The sequence below is a fragment of the Electrona antarctica genome, assembly GCF_951216825.1.
Source record: "Electrona antarctica genome assembly, chromosome: 19".
Taxonomy (NCBI): Eukaryota; Metazoa; Chordata; class Actinopteri; order Myctophiformes; family Myctophidae; genus Electrona; species Electrona antarctica.
In genome coordinates this window covers 28,204,459-28,228,054 of record NC_136800.1, presented here as the reverse complement: position 1 = coordinate 28,228,054, position 23,596 = coordinate 28,204,459, and the positions used below count along the sequence as shown (strand labels likewise).

Sequence of the window (23,596 nt, the reverse complement as noted above, 5' to 3'; positions counted from 1 at the left end):
CAGGAATCATAATAACCTCAATGTCGTATCATAATTATACATATTGTGCTAATTGTTTGTGGGACAGAGTTATGGTGGAGGGGGCGATTCCTTTCATGCTGTTTCACAAATCACAGATTAGAACTTTGCCTGTTTGCTGTAGTTCAAACTGTGCATCAGAATGGGGAAGAAAGGTGATTCAAGTGACTTAACCCATTGATACGTGATACCAGATAATACAAATGTCTTCTAAATCCTGACAGTTTTCTGAAAAAAACTATGTTTCTATATGTCAGTGGTTCTCAAACGTATTCATGTCAAGAACCCTCAGAATTATCTGTATTTGGCCGCCGACCTCCACCTCAAAATATTTTGTTCCAGGGATCGCCCAGAAGCAAAGATTTAAGTTAAACTGTTTGCTGTGAAAGAATATACAGCATGTATTCAAAGATTTGCACACATTTTCACGATTTATTTTTTGTCACATTATTTGTCACATTATTTGCTGTGATTCTGAGCCTTTCTCAGGGCTCGCAGTTTCATAATGCAATAGTTCCATGTGTCACACTCTCAGTTGCAGACCCTTACAACAGTCTATTTGGACGGTGGACCCCTGGTGTGTGTGTGTGTGTGTGTGTGTGTGTGTGTGTGTGTGTGTGTGTGTGTGTGTGTGTGTGTGTGTGTGTGTGTGTGTGTGTGTGTGTGTGTGTGTGTGTGTGTGTGTGTGTGTGTGTGTGTGTGTGTGTGTGTGTGTGTGTGTGTGTGTGTGTGTGTGTGTGTGTGTGGCCATAAGGAAAGTACTGATACTGGAATAAACGATGGAGAGATAGGTGCATGGACGGAGAGGAGAGGTCAGGAGAAAGGAAGGGGGTAGGTGCTGAGAGAGTATATGAGGAGAGGAGAGGAGGATGGAGCATGAGGGAAAAGATGAACCTATGGAGGACAACCATAGATTTAATGAGGCTCTATCTATCCCCCCCCCCCCCCCCTTCTCTCTCTCTCTGGATATTTATGTCCTTTTATCTCTCTGTATGTTAGCGTCTCTGTCAAGTGGAAACCTCATATGTCCAAAACTGTTACTTTCCAGGATTCAAATGCCATAAAATAGCAAGCTTGCAGACCTGCTGTTTTTGCTACTTTTGTGTGACGCTGCAGTATGATCAAGTATAGCACGTTAATTTACGGAAAAAACTCAAAAGTTAAAATGCGGACATAAGAGGCTTCTGGACGACAGCAACCATAATACTGTATACAGCCATGTACAGTATGTCCCTCGCTCTTCTCTACTGTATGTATATATATCTCTCTCTCTGTCTCTCTCTCTCTCTGTCTCTCTCTCTCTCTCTCTCTCTCTCTCTCTCTCTCTGTCTCTCTCTGTCTCTCTCTCTCTCGCTATCTCTCGCTCTCTCTCTCTCTCTCTCTCTCTCGTCTCCCTGTGTATTGTCTCTGTATGTATTTTTAGCTCCCATGTGTTACGCAGAGAGACAAAGGGCTCACAAGACCATGACATGACTTGTCACTATTGCAGAGCCCCAATCTTCTCCCCACTGCTTTTCCCTCCTCTTCCTCCTCCTCCTCCTTCTCCTGTCTCCTCCTCCTGTCTCCTCCTCTCTGCTGTTATTGTTCCTCAGCATTCCTTCTGTCCCACAGAAGGAGGCGCAGACAGTCAGTCTATTTATAGAACAAATTAATCTCAAACCGCTGACAAAACCAATCAGGAAAATGGGAAAAAGTTGTCTACCTTCGTTCCACGCCGTCTCCCTCTCAGCTTTCCTACAGTCTGTCACTCCTACACTGTCTCTCTCTGCCTTCATGTCCTATGTCTACAATGACAAGACTTTTTCATTAAGCAAAGGAGTGTCCTCGGCAATGTCCTGACTCTGTCCCTTCCCTCCATCCCTCCACCTATCCTCACTGTGCTTTCATCCCCCCGTCCCCCTTTCATTTCATTTCATCCACCTTTCACCTCGCAATCTGCTTTCTCTCTAGCCTTTCTCTTATCCATCCATCCATCCCTCTGTCCGTCTGTCCTTCACTCCCTCCATCACTCCCTCCATCACTCTACCAGTCCAGAAGAGTGATGGAGAGGAGAGGAGAGGAGAGGAAGGGAGGGGAGAGGAGAGGAAGGGAGGAGAGGAGGGGAGGGGAGGGGAGGGGAGAGAGGATAAGATGAAGGGAAGTGTTTAATTTCCTAAACATAAGAGAAGACACTGAGACTAACTACCTCACCCCCCCCCCCCTCGTCTCTCTCTCTCTCTCTCTCTCTCTCTCTCTGACACACTCTCCCACGCTCATCCACTGCACCAGTGTACTGCTGCTTTCAGCTGTACATACACACACACACATACAGAGGACAGGAAAGAAACGACCAGACTGGTCGCGCTCTCTCTCTCCGTCACGCTGGTCTCTCTGTCCGTCTCTCTCTACAGGTTAAGTGTTCCTTCTCCTCTATCCCTTCCCCTACTCACTCTCTCGCCATACATCCATCGCGGGGCGATTTGTCTCTCCTCACGTCCATCTATAGTGTTTTACACTCTCTTTCTCTCTCTCTCTCTCTCTCTCTCTCTCCAACCCTGCTCTGTTCTGTCCATCTCTCTCATCCTCTGTCTTCTTCTTCTGAAGAGGTGGATGCAGCCTCCTGTCTGTCACAGCCTCTCGCTGCTCCATCACCACCTCCTCTTCCTCTTCGGTCGCTGCAGCCTCCTCTCCGCCCGTGTGTCTGTGTTAGTGAGAGGGGAGGAGGAGGAGCAGAGGGAGGTGCATGGGGAGAGGGAGGATGAGAATAGCTTGAAGGAGAAAGAACAAGAAAAGAGAGAGGAGGACTAGGAGGTGGTGGTTGTGGTGGGTTGGGGGGGGACGGACGACATGAACCCCCCCCACGCCTCCCTTCATCCCTCTGCCCTGCGCCTCCCCTCTGCTCCTCCTCCGCCGCCTGCCTTCCTTCTTTCCTTCCTCCTCCACAGGAGCAGCGTGTCCTCCCGGTGGCGCTATAACAACAACGACAAAGATCTGTAGCTTGTAACGCTGCAACAACAATAACAACAACGAGCTAACGCGGCGATACGATACCAGCGTCGGGAGGCGTCTCCTCGCTGTCTCTCTCCTCACGGCAGTGACCGCGGGAGGAGAGAGAGAGAGAGAGAGAGGGAGAGAGAGAGAGAGAGAGAGAGAGTGCGAGAGAGGAGGTGACTATAAAGCTACCTACCTTGCGCAGCTGTTGGCAACGACAGGATAATCAGAGTAACAGTAGGAGGGGAACGCCGAGCAAGGAGTTCCGCTTAGGGCTGTCTGTCTGTCTGCCGGGCCGGTATCGGAGTGCACGCACACTGTGTGTCAGGATGTTGAACTCTGTGTGGTACGCTAAAAAGATGGGCCGACGCATCATGGGGACGCTCAGGAGAACTAAGAGGCTCCACCGCAGGCTGATGGTAGGTCTCCTCTCCCCCCCAAAAAAACACCACTTTACTACCTGTACCTGTCCTGTCCTATCATAACATCACCTGTCCTGTCCTATCATAACATCACCTGTCCTGTCCTATCATAACCATCACCTGTCCTGTCCTATCATTACCATCACCTGGCACTGTCCTGTCCTATCATAACCATCACCTGTCCTGTCCTATCATTACCATCACCTGGCACTGTCCTGTCCTGTCCTATCATAACCATCACCTGTCCTGTCCTATCATAACATCACCTGTCTCTGTCCTATCATAACCATCACCTGTCCTGTCCTATCATAACCATCACCTGGGGCACTGTCCTGTCCTATCATAACCATCACCTGTCCTGTCCTATCATAACCATCACCTGTCCTGTCCTATCATAACCATCACCTGGCACTGTCCTATCATAACCATCACCTGTCCTGTCCTATCATAACCATCACCTGTCCTGTCCTATCATAACCATCACCTGTCCTGTCCTATCATAACCATCACCTGTCCTGTCCTATCATAACCATCACCTGTCCTGTCCTATCATAACCATCACCTCTTTCTGTCTCTGTCCTATCATAACCATCACCTGTCACTGTCCTGTCCTATCATAACCATCCCCTGTCCTGTCCTATCATAACATCACCTGTCTCTGTCCTATCATAACCATCACTTCTTTCTGTCTCTGTCCTATCATAACCATCACCTCTTTCTGTCTCTGTCCTATCATAACCATCACCTGTCACTGTCCTGTCCTATCATAACCATAACCATCACCTGTCCTGTCCTATCATAACATCACCTGTCTCTGTCCTATCATAACATCACCTGTCTCTGTCCTATCATAACATCACCTGTCTGTCCTATCATAACATCACCTGTCCTGTCCTATCATAACATCACCTGTCTCTGTCCTATCATAACATCACCTGTCTGTCCTATCATAACCATCACCTGTCCTGTCCTATCATAACATCACCTGTCTCTGTCCTATCATAACATCACCTGTCTGTCCTATCATAACATCACCTGTCCTGTCCTATCATAACATCACCTGTCTCTGTCCTATCATAACATCACCTGTCTGTCCTATCATAACCATCACCTGTCCTGTCCTATCATAACATCACCTGTCTCTGTCCTATCATAACATCACCTGTCTGTCCTATCATAACATCACCTGTCCTGTCCTATCATAACATCACCTGTCTCTGTCCTATCATAACATCACCTGTCTGTCCTATCATAACCATCACCTGTCCTGTCCTATCATAACATCACCTGTCTCTGTCCTATCATAACCATCACCTCTTTCTGTCTCTGTCCTATCATAACCATCACCTGTCACTGACCTACTCTACTGTAACCTACCATTGATTATGCTAAACCCATGACTTAACAACTGACCTACGATAAACCATCTGTCCTACCGTAACCTCATCAGTAGGGCTGTCGCCATCATTGCATTTCACTTGATGAACAGTTGTCATACGAACCATTGTGATGTATGGTTTCATACTGTTTTTTGTCAGTGCACATTGGAAGATAAGACGTAATATTTCCGTTTGGCCATTAGGTAAGCTGACGGACGATGTCCGCTATTCCAATAATCCCACTAAATAATACACTCTGGCCAACATAGGCCATATTTAATAATTGTATACTTTCAAATTGTAAAATTGACCCACCACCTACCACTGCCCTCCTAGCTTAACCCATCACCTACCACCGTCCTAGCTCTCATAGTCCTACCAGTGTCATAATAGTACCTCTTCAGGCTTTCACGACTACTGATTTTTACTAGTTGACCAGTTTACTAGTCAACTAGTTGTTTACCTACTCCCGGCACGGTGAGGTAGTGACGAAAAATAGCAATCCAGGACTCTTTGGAGCCCCTGTAATTGGAATGAGTGGACTTTAAATCCTTTGACGAGGAGCCATTGGAGGGCAAGTGCAATTTTATTTTTTATCAACTATTCAACTAGTACCAAAGAGGTCGACTAGTGGTTTCACTAGTCGACTAGTTGCTAAAAACCCTACTACCTCTCTGGTCAATCAGGAGAGTAAAGGATATTTTTGGGGAAGGATTCAGGCTGGAGGGTACATCACCGTACAACACCGTGAGTTATGTTCCCCGACACTGCTGGCGGGGGATGTGTGTAGGGATCAGTGCTGTGGCTTTGAATTCTCTCACAAAGCAGAGTGGTACTCCACGTTTATACGTCTCGTTCATCATTGGCATTGCGTGCGTGCGTGCATGCGTCTCCTAGCTTGTGTCTTCACTGCTGTGGCTAGTGGGGGCAGGTGGATGTGTGGATGTGTGGATACACACCTGTAGACCACAAGCTAATTTACGGGACCTTTACAGACCTGCTGACAGCGAGCTAACTGGAGGTTATATACAGACCTGTAGACCAGCAGGGTTTCTAAAAGTGGTTGCGGGTTGCCCCCAAATATTTTGATATGTGACGGAACTTGTTTAGCTAGTCAATGTGAATTTTTACATTTTTGTTTTTTCATGAAAGCAGAAACTCATATAAAAATAATTAAATATTGGTTAATTAGATTGAGTGAATAGTATTTAGAATTTGAAACTACAGTTTATAGAACTGAAGTCAAGTTAAAAAACCTCCATTCTTATAACTCACAGGTATGCGAGTATGCTTTTTTTTCACATCTACAGGTCAATTTCAGCTCTGAAACTACTCTAGTGCTCTAGTATGTCTAGTCTTGCTATTAAACCATTTTGGACAAAAACAAATCATTTAACTTTTTCAGCTTTACTGAACAATGGCTCTGCCTGTGACAAATTCAGCATACAGTAAACCAAATCTCTTCACCCAGAAAAATTGCAGTCTGTCCTAATGGAAAATAATACTGTATCTTTGGCCGTTGGATTTACATATTCTATGAAAAAGGTGCTATAAGGTAACGATGTAATTCGGTGGTGCCGTGCATGGAAGTTATTTACAGGGACGACCCGAGCCAAAAAAGTTTGACAACAACCACTGCTGTAGAACCACAAGCTAAGAGACGCTCTCTACAGACCTTACCATGACCATCTGTACAGACTTTCACACGACGAGCTGCTAACCCACAAAGTGTGTGTGTGTGTGACTGTGTGTGTGTGTGTGTGTGTGTGTGTGTGTGTGTGTGTGTGTGTGCCCGCGAGTCAGTTGGCAAGATAACGTGTGAACTATTACTGTTCGTACTGGCACCAAGTAGTGACGAGGGAGATGTGTGTGTGGGGGGTGGAGAAAGTGTTAGAGAAACAAAGTGGGAAGCAGGTGTGTGTGTGTGTGTCACGTGTTCTAGAGACGCCGTGGGAAGCAGAGTTGTGCGTGTTGGCACAGGGAAGCGTCAGAGGTGATGTGATGCTGACAGTGTCAGAAGGCAGGCTGACTAATTGTCAAACGCCGTCCTGCTGGGTCCTAAATGTTACACAACATTCGCTGTGAGTCAGAACCACCTTCAATTCTCCCTTGTAGGCTATTCACACTTTGAATGTGAACTTTTATCACATTTCTTTGAATCATTTAACAATATGAATGCAAGGGTCCCTGATCTCGGGGCGAACACAAACACTCTACAGTACAAGCTTGCAATGTGTTGCGAGGCCTTGTGCTTCTAGTACCTCTATTTGTTATATTGACATTGTTTAAAAAACAACTATGGGGACATTGGCATGTCCCCATAGTGACATGCCAATAATACGGAAGGCATATTGAGAGTGGTTAATAATTGAACTTAGGTATTCCATTTTCATGGTTTCACAATTTAAAACCAGTGTTCTTGGGCTCCCCGCTGCCCTAGTGGTCCAGGTGCAGGCCACATGTAGGCTTTGATCTGTTCAAGTCCCGTTCACGACGACCTTTGCTGCATGTTTCTCCCCTTCTCTCTCCCCTTTACTGACCGTCTTCACTAACTATCAATAGAGGTTATGCACATAAAGTGAGTGGCAAATCGAGTGGCAAAGTGAGTTTAATGTCGTTTAAACTCTTTTCTGTTTGGATGAATGGGCTGTCAAGATCAGAAAGTCGTTTTTTGCCACTCAGTAGGCGTTCCCGCATAACTTCCGTGTTTGATGATGATGTCATGCGCATATCCTCTATAAAGGCACAAAAAGCATTCAGATTGTCGATGTCGGCAGAAACCCCTTAACTCCATATTCAGACTTTTTGGTAAATTACACACTACTTAATCATCCTACAGCGTCACACAAAAGTAGCAGATCTGCTCGAAAGCTTGACATTGTAGATCTGTTGCTGCTTTTGCTATTTTTGAATCTTGAATAGTAACAGTTTTATGAGGTTTCCACCCATCCGACTGAGACGAGATGAAAAGTAGGTTGTAGCTCGTCGTCTACATTAGGCCTACTATGCTAGGAAAGACAGTGTGGTTTGTGTCGTATGCATGGATGCATCAGAGGGAGACCCGCATGTGGAGCAATTACATTCATCCGTCACATTCTATGGAAGGAAATCACGCTGTGTTATTTAAGTGGGAGTAGCAAAGTAGTGGACATTTTCCAGACTTCATGTCGTCTCTCATATCCGTCTTTTCAGGATTCAATTAAAAAGTATCAAAAGTAGACGATCGACAAGCTCAAAACGCATCGCTTTGCGCTGCGTTTTGAGCTTGCAGATCTGTTAAAAATCACACACACAAAAGGTTAGAATACGGAGATAGGAGGTTTTTGCCCGACAGGTGACAACGATATGTGAAAGAGGCTTCTGTTGAGGCCTATTCATAGTCCAGTTTTCGGTGAAGAGGTGACCATGCGTTCTACTGGACAGATTTTAAGGGTGCGTGTGTACGCACTCTGAAGACGCAGTACCCAATGAGGATTACATTAAATGACCAACAGTAATGATTGTACATCCACAAAAAAGTACTCCTTTTTAAATGCTCATATCCGCACAGACTGTTTGCGGAAGCGGGCGTGCGTGCGTGCGTGCGTGCGTGCGTGCGTGCGTGCGTGCGGGCGTGCGGGCGTGCGTGCGTGCGTGCGTGCGTGCGTGTGAGAAAAAATAAACCCTGCAGTAATGCATGCCTTTCCCAATGTTACCTAGCAACCTCTGAGCTCCGCACGCACGCACGCACGCACACACACAAACCCGCCCACATACCCCCTCACTGTTTACTGCTTCAGACAGATGTTCCTTCTAAACATACAGTTTAAGGCTGTTATCAATTATTTTCTTAATGATTATTCTATTGAATACTTAATTGCCATTAATCGTGTATTGAACAAATTAGCGCAAACAAATACATTGACTAAATCAATTGGGCTGATTGACTACTTAAGTGCTATTTTATACTTGGTTGTGCAACTGTGTCGTGCAACATTTGTGAGAATTGCCAATCAATCCACAATCTCACAGGGCATCGCACGCATGTGAATCTGCTATTTTTGGAAAAGGAAAGGTAATTGTTGATAATTAAATAAATTACTGTACAGTAGTTGTATTAACTGTTGCACCCCAATAACAAGCCAACCACTAACATATTTTCGCGTGTGCGTGCGTGCGTGAGTCAGCAGTGCAGCTGATGCTTAACGATGTTAAAGCCTGCTGAATGAGACACACTGTGTCACATTTACTGGAATGCATTTACTGGAATAGACCATTTACAACGCGAATTACAACGCAAGATTTCTTAATTTCTTTTACATTCAATTAAGAAACTTTTTTTGAAACTGCTATTTTCAGTAGGCCTACTTATAAGGGGTGGAATTTCTTTCTTTTTCACATGTATTTAAGATTTGTTTTGAAACATTTTAGTTTTTTTTTAATTAAATGGTTGATTGAAAAAAAGAACAAATTGAAAATCTTTTGAAATAACATATATTTTTCAAATAAGAGGAAGGGGGGAAATGGATATTTACTCTCGAGTCGCGACCCATATAAATGGGTCACTACCCACTGTTTGGGAAACACTGCATTAGTGAATGGTGTACTCATAGTAGCCTACAGGGGGAGCTGTAGAACCAGGCACACGGTAGCAGGGAGCTCTAATCCTAATCCCACAGAGAGCATCCATCATTCAGTTTCCCTCAATCTCTGTAGCCACAGACTCTTCATGTACGGTATGTCAATGGGCTCTATGCACACAGAATAACTCCTCCTACTGCCGGTGCTCTGTTCCATTTAGTGTACAGTGGTTTTCAAATGTTTTAATTTCAAGGACCCCCATAACTGTACTGAGAGTGTACAGTGGCTTACGGGTCCATTTGGTTCCATTTGTACACACTCGGAGTTACAGACCCCTACAGGGCCATTTGGAACCCACTCAAGTGAGCCAGGTTGCACAATAGCAGCACCCTGACTCTGTTAGACCAGAATGGAACAAAGCCTTCATTAGTATCATCGGTAACACCTTTGAAGGAAGTAGTGAAATGGCCCAAGTTCTTAACAAAATGGGGCAGAGTATGTCAGGTTGGAGAGGGGGGTACGGGATACAGAGCTATGTCACAATGCTGCAAGTTGGACAAAATGGGGGAGAGTATGTCAGGTTGGAGAGGGGGGTACATGCACGCACGCACGCACGTGTGTGTGTGTGCGCGCACATGCTACACTTTCTTTTGCTATTATAGTTTATCTTTTTAAATCTAAGTCTAGTGTGTTAATTATGATGCAGTAATAAGGTATTAAAAAAGACCCACAAGTGTCACTTCACTGTCATCTGGGGACCCCTCTGAAATCATGTGGGGACGGACGCGCCTGGGGGTCCCGACCCACAGGCTGAGAAGCACTGTATTGGAGTAAAGTATATTCACTCTGTCAGAGGTGTAGCGACGGCCCTGCACATCACGCGTGTCAATACTGTATGTGCTCTATTATTACTATGTCAGATATCGATGTCTCCGTGCCAATGTCATCCAGTGAAGACCCCCCCCCCCCCCCTCCCCACACACACACACATACACGTCTATTGTTCTCGGAGAATCAAACTTACACGGGGCCTTCGGGGCGAGTTAGCTTAGCGCGATGCCAGCAATAAAGCACCATTGTTACACCACTCTGTAAGGCATGTTAAATATATCATACAAGCATACAATGCATGCTGGCTCCATGTTGTGTCGATATGCACGCTGCTAGCAATAACGTGGCTCCATACTCTATTGATATGCACGCTAGCAATAACATGGATTGACGTCAGTGCAGATTGGAAGCAGTGTCAGCTTATTTTAAGCCACTTGTTTTACTGTAAAGCCGCTTTTACAAATGTTTTTAGTTTGTAAAACAAAACCTTATTTTATTTTTCAGTTTTTTTGTAAAGCATTTGTATTTAGAAAAAAAACTGTATTATTTAATGCATTATTATTTGCGACCGTAGGTCGCGGTTTACTATGAAAACCTGCATTTCCCATCAGTCGTGTCACGCCTCGTGTCACGCCTTCATATATGACCACGCCTCATGACATCATGCTTCGTGACGCGTCACGCCACCATATATGGCTGTCTCCATATATGAAGATCACGACACTGACCTCATCAAACCCTGGATAGCCATATATGGAGATGACTGGATCATCACCTAGATCATCACCTGTCCTTCCTCTTCGATGTCTCCATTTTGACTGATACCTGTCCATTCAAACTCTAGACGGGCCAGCAGTTATTCGCAGAGTTCTCAACAGGCCCGAAAATGAAGGCCTGACCCTACCTGGGCCATCATTAAACCCTGTACACTCAAGACACTGCCACCCTTAGATATCTATATATGGAGCTGACCTGTGTGTGTGCGTGCGTGCGTGCGCGATCATGCAGCCTAGGTTGCTTTTTTGGGGCTTGTTTTGTTTTAGTAAACCTGACCGCTTGTTTCTCTCCCAAAACCTGGCAACACTGTTTTGAAAGCCTCAACGTTGCAAGCCCCCAGATCGGATGGCCAACGCTGAAGTCGTCCCACTCTACTGGCCAGAGCTGTAACTGCAGGCGGGCAGTTTTTGTCCGTGAATGTAGCGCGAGTAAAACCTGAGCAGCTGGGGTTCAACACGGAGCGATTGTCATGGAGAAAATGTGGAGTAGAGCGTTCTTCCGGGTACTTCCATTGGCATGAACAGTGGGGGCGGGGCTGTCTGCCCTCTAGATATACAGTATTATAACTCTATGGTTGTGACATGTTCGTGGCCGGAGGGGAGGCGCGGGCGGAGGCTGCCTATTGGCTGGTGTTTGAGCCAATCACTCGGCAGGAGGTTTATTGGCTGTTTGAAAGCAGGGAGGGGGGTTTGGGTGTGGATATGGACTGCATCTGATGATAGGGTCACTGTCGGCTGGAAACCTTGTATGTCCAAAACCGTTACTTTGTTTTCTAGACCCCGTATCAATGGATCCAATGTCTTTTTTTGTGGTCTCTGCATGTTATTATTACTTCATTGGTTACATTTTCATGAAACTCACAGACGGACTTAACCATTTTAAGTTTCACTTTCAAATGCTTTCAACATTCTTGTATGATTAAGCAGGGCATTCATTTACCCAAAGAAAATCATGTGGAGATGCAAGGTTTCTGCCGGACAGCAACTCTATAGTATATAGTGTGTTGCAGGTTTATCTTGGTATGTACTGTCGTGCGTGTGTGTCTGAGGTTAGTGCACTGTGTATTGGAGTGTGTGTGATTTATCTTGGTATGTACTGTAGTCAGTGTAGTGTGTGTGTGTATTGGAGTGTGTGTGTGTGTGTGTGTGTGTGTGTGTGTGTGTGTGTGTGATTTTGGTGTGTATTTGTGTGTTTTGTGCAGAGGACCATACAGTATATTAGGATTAGTGTGCATTGACGTGTTTTTGGGGGGCAGGAGCAATGCAAGGTGTGTGTGAGTGTGTGTTTGTAATGGCCGCAGTATATTGTGTGTGAGTGTCTATTTGTGTGTAAGAGAGTGAGAGAGAATAATATAAGTCTTTGCTTGATAGTAATAAAGCAGCCATTGTTTATCATAAATGAATACATTGGCATGCATTGATATGGATCTTGTATTAATCACTTTTTGCACTTTGATTTATCGGTAACGGTATATGATAAGCCACGTTTGCTGTTCTCCACACTGAAATCACCCTGGCCTCAAGCCAATTTACAACAACTTGTCAAAAATGATATACTCAACAAAAAAAATATTTTGGGGATAAATGGGGGCAAGACACTATCTAAACAGTTACAGATCGACAATGAATGTGAATCGGAGTACAATTTCAAAACAAAAGTACTTAAAACGTAACGGCATGTAAGACAAGGCAACTTAAACGAAATGAACAAATTAAAACGGATAATACTTTGTCCACTCAAAATATGTTTTCTGCTACTGTACATTGGAGTGTACCAAAACGCATTCTTGGTCGTTCTTTTTCTCCCTTTCTTTTTTGCGTTTCTGAAACGTGAAGAGGTTACACTTGCGGTTTGGCTGACACACAGGCATGTTGCCAGGTTGGCTGACACACAGGCATGTTGCCAGGTTGGCTGACACACAGGCATGTTGCCAGGTTGGCTGACACACAGGCATGTTGCCATGTCAACCAAGGCTAATAACGTGAACATATTTGTTCATGTTGTTCTTCTGTCTATAAGTCATATGGTTCCATTCATTATTTAACCCTTCATGTGAAGGCCTGGCATCGTGTCAAGACCCACACACATGTCTAATATATTATATGGTCGCTGTCGGGCAGAAACCTTGTATCTCCATTTCTCCATAATGTCTACTTTTGTATTTATTTATTATTGTATTTATTTTGTAAATGAATGCCTTATACTTTGCTCACAACGCATATGTTTAAAACCAAGTCATCTTGTGAACGGGTATGGTGATTACAAACTCTAAATCCTCTCTCTCGGAAATCCTCACGTCCAAAACTACAAATGTTGAGCTTGTACTGTAGGTCTGCTATTTTGGTGCTGGGGTTTCAATTTGTAGTATGATCAGGTATAGGAACTTAAGTTAGGATCATTACGAGGCTTCTGCCCAACATTAATGGATGTTTATAACGATCATTACGAGGCTTCTGCCCAACATTAATGGATGTTTATAAGGGTTGGTTTCTGCCCAACATTCATGGATGTTTATAAGGGTTGGTTTCTGCCCAACATTCATGGATGTTTATAAGGGTTGGTTTCTGCCCAACATTCATGGATGTTTATAAGGGTTGGTTTTGGACAAACAAGCTTTCCACACGACTGCAGCGATATGCTCCGTCCTACGATGCAGTGTAAATCAGGCTATACGTTCTGAACCATCTGTCAACACACACACACACACACACACACACACACACACACACACACACACACACACACACACACTGCTGTAGCCTCCATCAGAGCGTCAAGGTCAGAGCGATGTGCTGAATATCTAAAGCTCTGCTTCTCAGCCTTTATTCGTTTCAAGGACCGTGAAGAGATTAAAAATCAAACACACAATTATCTTTTGGACCTTGTTCTACACCGTAGAAAATCCTCAGTGTTTATTTAACTCTGAAAGGGTACCAAATGGAACCAAATAGCAATTTGTGACAGGCCCATAAGGGTCCATATGGTTTCATTTGTACACAGAGTTGCAGATCCGTATACGGGTCCCTTTGGTTCCATTTGTACACGCTCAGAGTTACAGACCTGTAAGGGTCCATTTGGTTCCATTTGTACACGCTCAGAGTTACAGACCTGTAAGGGTCCATTTGGTTCCATTTGTACATGCTCAGAGTTACAGGCCTGTAAGGGTCCATTTGTTTCCATTTGTACATGCTCAGAGTTACAGGCCTGTAAGGGTCCATTTGGTTCCATTTGTACATGCTCAGAGTTACAGGCCTGTAAGGGTCCATTTGGTTCCATTTGTACATGCTCAGAGTTACAGGCCTGTAAGGGTCCATTTGGTTCCATTTGTACACGCTCAGAGTTACAGGCCTGTAAGGGTCCATTTGGTTCCATTTGTACACGCTCAGAGTTACAGACCTGTAAGGGTCCATTTGTACACGCTCAGAGTTACAGACCTGTAAGGGTCCATTTGGTTCCATTTGTACATGCTCAGAGTTACAGGCCTGTAAGGGTCCATTTGTACACGCTCAGAGTTACAGACCTGTAAGGGTCCATTTGGTTCCATTTGTACATGCTCAGAGTTACAGACCTGTAAGGGTCCATTTGGTTCCATTTGTACATGCTCAGAGTTACAGGCCTGTAAGGGTCCATTTGTACACGCTCAGAGTTACAGACCTGTCAGGGTCCATTTGTACACGCTCAGAGTTACAGACCTGTAAGGGTCCATTTGTACACGCTCAGAGTTACAGGCCTGTAAGGGTCCATTTGTACACGCTCAGAGTTACAGACCTGTCAGGGTCCATTTGTACACGCTCAGAGTTACAGGCCTGTAAGGGTCCATTTGTACACGCTCAGAGTTACAGGCCTGTAAGGGTCCATTTGTACACGCTCAGAGTTACAGGCCTGTAAGGGTCCATTTGTACACGCTCAGAGTTACAGGCCTGTAAGGGTCCATTTGTACACGCTCAGAGTTACAGGCCTGTAAGGGTCCATTTGTACACGCTCAGAGTTACAGACCTGTAAGGGTGCGTTTGGTTCCTAACTATCAATCATTGAGCTGGGGGTGGGGGGACCCCTGGAGGACCCCTGGGGGGTGAGCTAAGGATGGAGCCCCCAACCCACCCAATTCAGCGGGTTCCCTCACAAATGGACACACACAGCACACACACTCACACACACACACACACACACACTCCTCTTCCTCAGTGCTGCCGGGCCTGTGCCGATGATGACACATAGCCAACAAGCTGCCGGGGCACGCACTGATGACACGTAAAACAACGCGGCTGTGGATCCGAATCTGTAGGCCGCATTGATTATTCATCACACACACACACACACACACACACACACACGCACACACACACACACACACACACACACACACTGACATGTGCCATGCTCACTGGAGCCTGTTAATTGGTAGGAGAACGACAGAAGATGAGAGGGAGGAGGGCGTCACAGGGAGAGAGTGAATGAGAGCGAGAGTGAGAGAGATAAATGTACATGTGAGTCACAGAGAGAGATAGGGTGAGAGAGAGAGATAGGCAGTGTATTCTAAATATTGTAGAGCGAGAGAGAGAAGGATCAGGTCTTTGCGCTGTGAAACTGTCACCGACTAAAAGCCAGAGACAAGAAAAGGCCTGGCGCCCTCCTGCTGAGACCATCAGGGGGAGATCCATTACGGCATTGCCTCCTTCCTCCTTCTCGTCCCCCCCCACCACCGCCACGGGACTCCTCTCCGCTCCTCGCTGTCGCTCCCTCTCGTGCCAGCCCGCAGCGGGGCCCAAATGACCACGCACTACCCCAAGCAGGAGCACTGCGGTGGCGGCGCCACTCCGGCCACCAACGGAGGAGGGGAGAGAGGCTCCGGGAACGGGAAGCCCTCAGTTTACCCGCCGCGGGTCAACCTGAGCCTCCAGGAGTCTCTCGCGCACCTGCACCCTCTTCATCGGCAGCATGCCATCGAGCTGCACCAACAGCAGCAACAACAACAACAACAAATGCACCAGCAGAAACTGCAGCAGCAACAAATGAACCAGCAGAAACTGCAGCAGCAACACCAGCCGCCTCCGCCACCACCGCTGCCTCCGCCACCACCGCCCGTAGCGTCTTCGCCTCAGCAGCAGGCCGCCCTCCCGGTGGCCTCGCTGACCACGTTCACCGCGTGCACGCTGCCGGCCTCCTACCGAGCGCGCAGCCGCTTCGTCAACCTGCGGGACAGCGTGAAAAAGAGTCCCACCAAGAGCACAGCCAAAGTCTGCAACAACAACTCCCACCATGCTGCTGCTGCTGGGAGGACTCGGATCCCCTGGGTCCCCTTCAGCTTTACCAAGGTAGTGCAGTAGTCTGATAGTCAACAGTTCAGACTGTTAGAGACTCAACAGTTCAGACTGTTAGAGTCAACAGTTCAGACTGTTAGAGACTCAACAGTTCAGACTGTTAGAGTCAACAGTTCAGACTGTTAGAGTCAACAGTTCAGACTGTTATAGACTCAACAGTTCAGACTGTTAGAGACTCAGCAGTTCAGACTGTTAGAGTCAACACTTATGCTGCATTCACTGTGACCGCCAGATGCAAAGATACCCTCCATTTTCAATGGAAGCCAGCGACATGAAGATACAAGATATGCATCCGACGTTTGTAGCTGCTGCAACAGCTACAAGAAAGTTGAGCTGGTTTCAACTTCAGCTACAAAGATACAATGCTACAAATACGCTGTGTATAGCATTGAATCTTTTGCATCTGCCGGTGTGAACGCAGCATTAAGGCCGTTGTAGGTCAAACATGTCTTGTGTCCAGGCAGGGTGAGTGGGTTGTACTGGTGTACAGAAGATGTGATATGTGTGTCCAGGCAGGGTGAGTGGGTTGTACTGGTGTACAGAACATGTGATATGTATGTCCAGGCAGGGTGAGTGGGTTGTACTGGTGTACAGAACATGTGATATGTATGTCCAGGCAGGGTGAGTGGGTTGTACTGGTGTACAGAAGATGTGATATGTGTGTCCAGGCAGGGTGAGTGGGTTGTACTGGTGTACAGAACATGTGATATGTATGTCCAGGCAGGGTGAGTGGGTTGTACTGGTGTACAGAACATGTGATATGTATGTCCAGGCAGGGTGAGTGGGTTGTACTGGGGTACACAGAACATGTGATATGTATGTCCACGGCAGGGTGAGTGGGTTGTACTGGGGTACACAGAAGATGTGATATGTGTGTCCAGGCAGGGTGAGTGGGTTGTACTGGGGTACACAGAAGATGTGATATGTGTGTCCAGGCAGGGTGAGTGGGTTGTACTGGTGTACACAGAAGATGTGATATGTATGTCCAGGCAGGGTGAGTGGGTTGTACTGGTGTACAGAACATGTGATATGTATGTCCAGGCAGGGTGAGTGGGTTGTACTGGGGTACACAGAAGATGTGATATGTATGTCCACGGCAGCGTGTCTCTTCTTCTTTGGTGATCTTAGACTTGGCTGCGTGCGTGATTTGTTGTGACTTAACATTGCACACTATGGGGAAGCCTTTTACTGTATTTTGTGAAATGCTGCGTAATCCTTTGCTTGCCCTGTCTCCACACGTTTTCTTTAATGATTTGACATTGTGTGAAAGAAAATTGTTGTATTGCCCATTTAATGCGCTGGTATCTGTATTTGGTATTGTTGTAGCTGTTTGGGAGTCTATGATTCTATCTAGACTCTGTGTTGCACAAAAAGTAGCGAAAATAGATGAAATTACAACACACTGTGAGCTTATAGAGCAGCAAATTTAGCTATTTTTTAAATTGTAATTGTAATCTGTAGTCTTGCAGTGCTCTTGGTTGTATTCTCTGAAAACGGCTAAGCCTCATTGTGAAAGGATTTCCATGCAGGCGTGGCTGCACTGAAAGTAGGTTGGCAAATCAATACCGTCGATTGGCATGGCTAATTTTAGCCATTTTGGTTTTCCATAGAGGCCCTGGATGTGTTGCTGGAAAAGGAAGTTCTCTGTTAACTCTTAGCCTGCCGCCATTAATTAATCCCTCGATTGCGTATTGCCATGGTTTAATCACACGTGACACTTACTTTGAAGAGCCAAATATCCGTATCGCATTTTACTATGAAACCATTCCGTGTGTGTTGACGAAGCTGGTGCTCGTTCTCTCGGTCGGTGGTGGAAAAAGTGGACCGCGAGTATCACAGCGCCTGCTACAGGCCGTTGAAAACGCTTGTCTGGGACAAAGCGTCCTCTGCAATGTCGCTTCTGTGAGATAAAGCCGTCTGAAAACAGAGCCGGCAATGTTAGTGGATGCGCGCGCATTTTCAAAATGGCCGCGCCCATTGTGTCAGAAGCATAACAAAGCTAACGGACGGTAGATTTCGATACGATCGTATTAAAACATGCATTAATGAATACATCGCTGTTAAAACGGCTTTTCCGTTTGTGGCAGGCTACAAGATTCTACGTGTTAATATTCCTATGTTCCTGGCGGGTAAACGATTAACAGTCAGTCCGTCAGCCTGTCTGTTGTCAGGCCAGACCGCCAGCTAATAGCAAACACTAAAATACTATGGTTGTACCGGTCAGCTCCAAGTAGCCAACAGTAGAAGACTGTGGTTGTACTGATCAGCTCCAAGTATCAACAGTAGAAGACTGTGGTTGTACTGATCAGCTCCAAGTATCAACAGTAGAAGACTGTGGTTGTACTGGTCAGCTCCCAGTATAACAGTAGAAGACTGGTTGTACTGATCAGCTCCAAGTAGCCAACAGTAGAAGACTGTGGTTGTACTGGTCAGCTCCAAGTAGCCAACAGTAGAAGACTGTGGTTGTACTGGTCAGCTCCAAGTATCAACAGTAGGAGACTGTGGTTGTACTGGTCAGCTCCAAGTATCAACAGTAGGAGACTGTGGTTGTACTGGTCAGCTCCAAGTAGCCAACAGTAGAAGACTGTGGTTGTACTGATCAGCTCCAAGTAGCCAACAGTAGAAGACTGTGGTTGTACTGGTCAGCTCCAAGTAGCCAACAGTAGAAGACTGTGGTTGTACTGGTCAGCTCCCAGTATAACAGTAGAAGACTGTGGTTGTACTGGTCAGCTCCAAGTATCAACAGTAGAAGACTGGTTGTACTGATCAGCTCCAAGTAGCCAACAGTAGAAGACTGTGGTTGTACTGGTCAGCTCCCAGTATAACAGTAGAAGACTGTGGTTGTACTGGTCAGCTCCCAGTATAACAGTAGAAGACTGTGGTTGTACTGGTCAGCTCCAAGTATCAACAGTAGGACACTGTGGTTGTACTGGTCAGCTCCAAGTATCAACAGTAGAGGACTGTGGTTGTACTGGTCAGCTCCCAGTGGTCAACAGTAGAAGACTGTGGTTGAACTGGTCAGCTCCCAGTGGTCAACAGTAGAGGACTGTGGTTGTACTGGTCAGCTCCCAGTATAACAGTAGAAGACGGTGGTTGTACTGGTCAGCTCCCAGTATAACAGTAGAAGACGGTGGTTGTACTGGTCAGCTCCCAGTGGTCAACAGTAGAGGACTGTGGTTGTACTGGTCAGCTCCCAGTATAACGGTAGAAGACTGTGGTTGTACTGGTCAGCTCCCAGTATAACAGAAGACTGTGGTTGTACTGGTCAAATTTGTATAACTATAGTACAGTATGAGAAACAAGGCAGACTTATTTACACCATAGTGTGGTTCTTATCTTAGTAGGGTCCAGGCAGGGGCGTCGCTGACCATTTGGTTGCCCCACCCATGCTAAATTTGTGCTAATACATCAACAGATCGCCTTGACCATGTGCACATGCCTTAAGTTAATGCATTTTGTTTCTTGACCACAAGGTTAAAATTTAGATAGGTTATTTAGACAGATGCTCATTGCTCATTGCGGTTCATTGTTTACATGGGAACCCATAGTTTCAATTTACAGAATACAAATTAATATTATTAGACTGATGCATTCTATGTGATCCTATAGTTTACTGAGGCATTACACTGTCTGTCTCTCTGCATTCTATGTAATCCTATTGTTTACTGAGGCACTACACTGTCTCTCTGCATTCTATATGATCCTGTAGTTTACTGAGGCACTACACTGTCTCTCTGCATTATATGTATGTGTTTGCCTTGCTTATTGTAAGTCACTCTGGTTATGAGTGTCTTCTAAATGCCTGAATTGTAAGTTGTTGTTGCTGCCATGTGATCGGTTGATTAGAAATTTGCATTAAGGAGCAGTTGGACAAGTGCACCTATACTATACTGAAGGTCTGTAGATGGGGGGGGGGGGGTTAACAGTCCAGTCAGTCGCTGTCCCGTTTCTGTGTTGTCCTGGACCGCGTGTGGGAGCTGGAAAAGCTGTCACACAGCCTGTAATGTAATCAGTCACCCCCCACTGAGACCAACACGCACACACACACACAACGTTCAGCTCTGGCTCTACGCCCCTGTAAACGGCACCCACCTGTCATCGTAGCATCAACGTGCAGTTTCATCACACAAACCCACAATCCTCTTGATTTTTTATCATCCTCCTCTCAAACTCTTCATTCTCATCCCTCCATCCTCCAAGTCCACACACGCATGCACGCACGCAGGTGCGCACACACACATAGACACGCACGCACGCGCACACACACACACACACACACCTTTCCTCTGTCCCGTGTCATCTGTGTTCAGTGTCTGTCTGTGCGTCGTGGTCGCCGTTGTTTGACCTTTGACCTCAACACCGTGCTTATTGTGTCAGCAGGCAGACGTGACCCCGCCCACCTCTCCCATAATACCTGTGATCCCCGTCTCGCCCCTCATCCTCCCAGCCGAGGACACGCCCACCACCACCGTCACCACCCCACCCACCTCCACCACACAGGTTCAAGAACACCACCTTCCTAAACTTCATCAAATAGGCTCTAAATGCACAATACGTTTTGGATATAGCTCGTCCGACTTCCTTCAAGTGTTACCGATGATACTAATGAAGGCTCTGTTCCATTCTGGTCAAACGTTCTGATCACATTTGTGTTCTGTGCCGGTTCTGTGCCGGGGGTCCTTGAAATTAAAAGGTTTGAGAACCACTGTACACTAATTGGAACAGAGCTTTAATTAGTATCATCGGTAACACCTGAAGGAAGGAAGTCTGATCGAAGCGTTGGAAGAGTTATTTCCAAAATGGCGTGTGTGCATAGCGTCTATTATTATCGTTCATGTAGTTCTGAGAGTGTATAGGTGGAACCAAATGCACCTGTTAGGGTCCATTTGGTTTCACCTGTACACTCTCAGAACTACAGAGCTGTAAGGGTCAAATTGGACCCCTCCATTTCATTATTATCCTTTTTTTTGTGCACGCTTTTCTATGCCTTTTTTGATCGTCAACCTTTTTCATTTCAATGCAACCAACTTCTGACTGAGTTGGTTCCTTCCACAGCTCTGCCTTTGCCTTTCTACCATCCATCCATCCATCCATCCATCCATCCATCCATCCATCCACCTCTCTGTAGTTCTGACAGACAGCAGGGATTAGAGATGGATAGAGAATATAGATGGATCGAGATGAGACAGAAAAAGATGGAGAGATGGAGAAATAGATAGATATGGAGAGAGAGAAAAGGATGGAGAGAGAGATGGATAGAGATGGGGAGAAATGGAGAAAGAAAACTATAATATGTAGACTGAGAAAGCTGACAGAGAGCTGGGTGGATGCAGAGAGAGAGAGGCGACAGTGAGTAAGTTGAGAGTGAACGAACAATAGTAACAGAGACAGAAATAGAGCAAAGTGACAGTAGAGAAAGAAGGACAGACAGACATATATAGATAGAGACAGACATAGATAGAGACAGATCTAGAGTTGAGGTTTGTCAGTGAAGCATGGAGTAGATGTAGACAGACGGACTCCATGCTGCAGCGCTGCATGTTGTGCTGTAGGTACAGTATCTGCTCACCTGAGCTCTGCTCCCCCTTAACACTGTTGCAGGACCAGTGTTCCTTAACACTGTACCAGGACCAGTGTTCTTTAACACTGTTGCAGGACCAGTGTTCCTTAACACTGTACCAGGACCAGTGTTCCTTAACACCGTACCAGGACCAGTGATCCTTAAAGCTGTACCAGGACCAGTGTTCCTTAAAGCTGTACCAGGACCAGTGTTCCTTAACACTGATGCAGGACCAGTGTTCCTTAAAGCTGTACCAGGACCAGTGTTCCTTAACACTGTACCAGGACCAGTGTTCCTTAACGCTGTACCAGGACCAGTGTTCCTTAACACTGTTGCAGGACCAGTGTTCCTTAACACTGTTGCAGGACCAGTGTTCCTTAACACTGTACCAGGACCAGTGTTCCTTAACGCTGTACCAGGACCAGTGTTCCTTAACACTGTTGCAGGACCAGTGTTCCTTAACACTGTACCAGGACCAGTGTTCCTTAACACCGTACCAGGACCAGTGTTCCTTAACACTGTTGCAGGACCAGTGTTCCTTAACACTGTACGAGGACCAGTGTTCCTTAACACCGTACCAGGACCAGTGTTCCTTAAAGCTGTACCAGGACCAGTGTTCCTTAAAGCTGTACCAGGACCAGTGTTCCTTAAAGCTGTACCAGGACCAGTGTTCCTTAAAGCTGTACCAGGACCAGTGTTCCTTAAAGCTGTACCAGGACCAGTGTTCCTTAACACTGATGCAGGACCAGTGTTCCTTAACACTGTACCAGGACCAGTGTTCCTTAACACTGTTGCAGGACCAGTGTTCCTTAACACTGTACCAGGACCAGTGTTCCTTAACACTGTTGCAGGACCAGTGTTCCTTAACACTGTACCAGGACCAGTGTTCCTTAACACTGTTGCAGGACCAGTGTTCCTTAACACTGTTGCAGGACCAGTGTTCCTTAACACTGTACCAGGATCAGTGTTCTAACAGCAACAATGTCGGCTTCTCTATGTTGTGCTAAGATTTACATTTAAATAATACTCGAGAGGTGTTGCCCTTTTTCTTTTTCTTTTTTGCTCCACCAAGGATGTGGGAAGCTTTGTTGTTGATGTTGTGCTGGTTTTGTGTGGAAGCAGAGAGCTGCCGGTGCCGCTAACCACACGAACCCCAGCATCCGTATTCTGGGGTTAAGCTTTGTCTGAAAATAGCAGATCGACAATTTGTCGATCGGCTATTTTCAGCAAAAGCTTAAGCCCACAATGACGGAAAACATAAAAGTTTTAACTGGTTGACGTTGTGTTTTTGCACACAGGCCAACCCTCCTCCTGTGGTGGTCAACACAGAAAGCCTGGACACACCCCCATATGTAAGTACATTTGTTTTAATCATTTTTCTATTCATCAGTGGTGGAAGAAGTCTCACATTTTTTTCTCACAATTACAATGAGCAATACCATAATATATAATTACTCTGTTACATGTAAAACCACTGCAGTCAGTGTATTGGCATCAACATGTAAATTACAGTACAAAAGTAAAATTATTATTTTAAATGTTTTAACCTTTTTTGAAAATTGCAGATCACAAGTCAGAGTTGTGATCTGCAATTATTTTGTGAAAGTATGAAATACATTTGAAATAATAATCTAAATCTGGAAAGTAAGTAGTCCCTTAAATTCAAATAATTTAGGGGAGTAAAAAGTACATTTGGAGTAAAAGTATACAAACATTTAAATCCTCCGGCAAAGAAAATGTACCTCAGAATTACGCTTG

General features: G+C 45.7%; 1 protein-coding gene across 10 annotated transcripts in view; it reads left to right on the top strand.

Annotated features, from left to right (window-relative positions):
* Positions 1–23,596, top strand: part of dlg1b (discs large MAGUK scaffold protein 1b) — a 166,502-nt gene that overhangs the window by 104,259 nt on the left and 38,647 nt on the right. For 6 of the 10 annotated variants that reach the window (XM_079530385.1, XM_079530384.1, XM_079530382.1 and 3 more), the window contains 2 exons: positions 20,656–20,778; positions 23,137–23,190. In XM_079530385.1, the coding sequence (XP_079386511.1) occupies positions 20,656–20,778; positions 23,137–23,190 (177 nt within the window). The remainder of the gene's footprint in view (positions 1–20,655; positions 20,779–23,136; positions 23,191–23,596) is intronic. The other 4 variants (XM_079530381.1, XM_079530387.1, XM_079530380.1 and 1 more) reach the window with 2 other exon arrangements.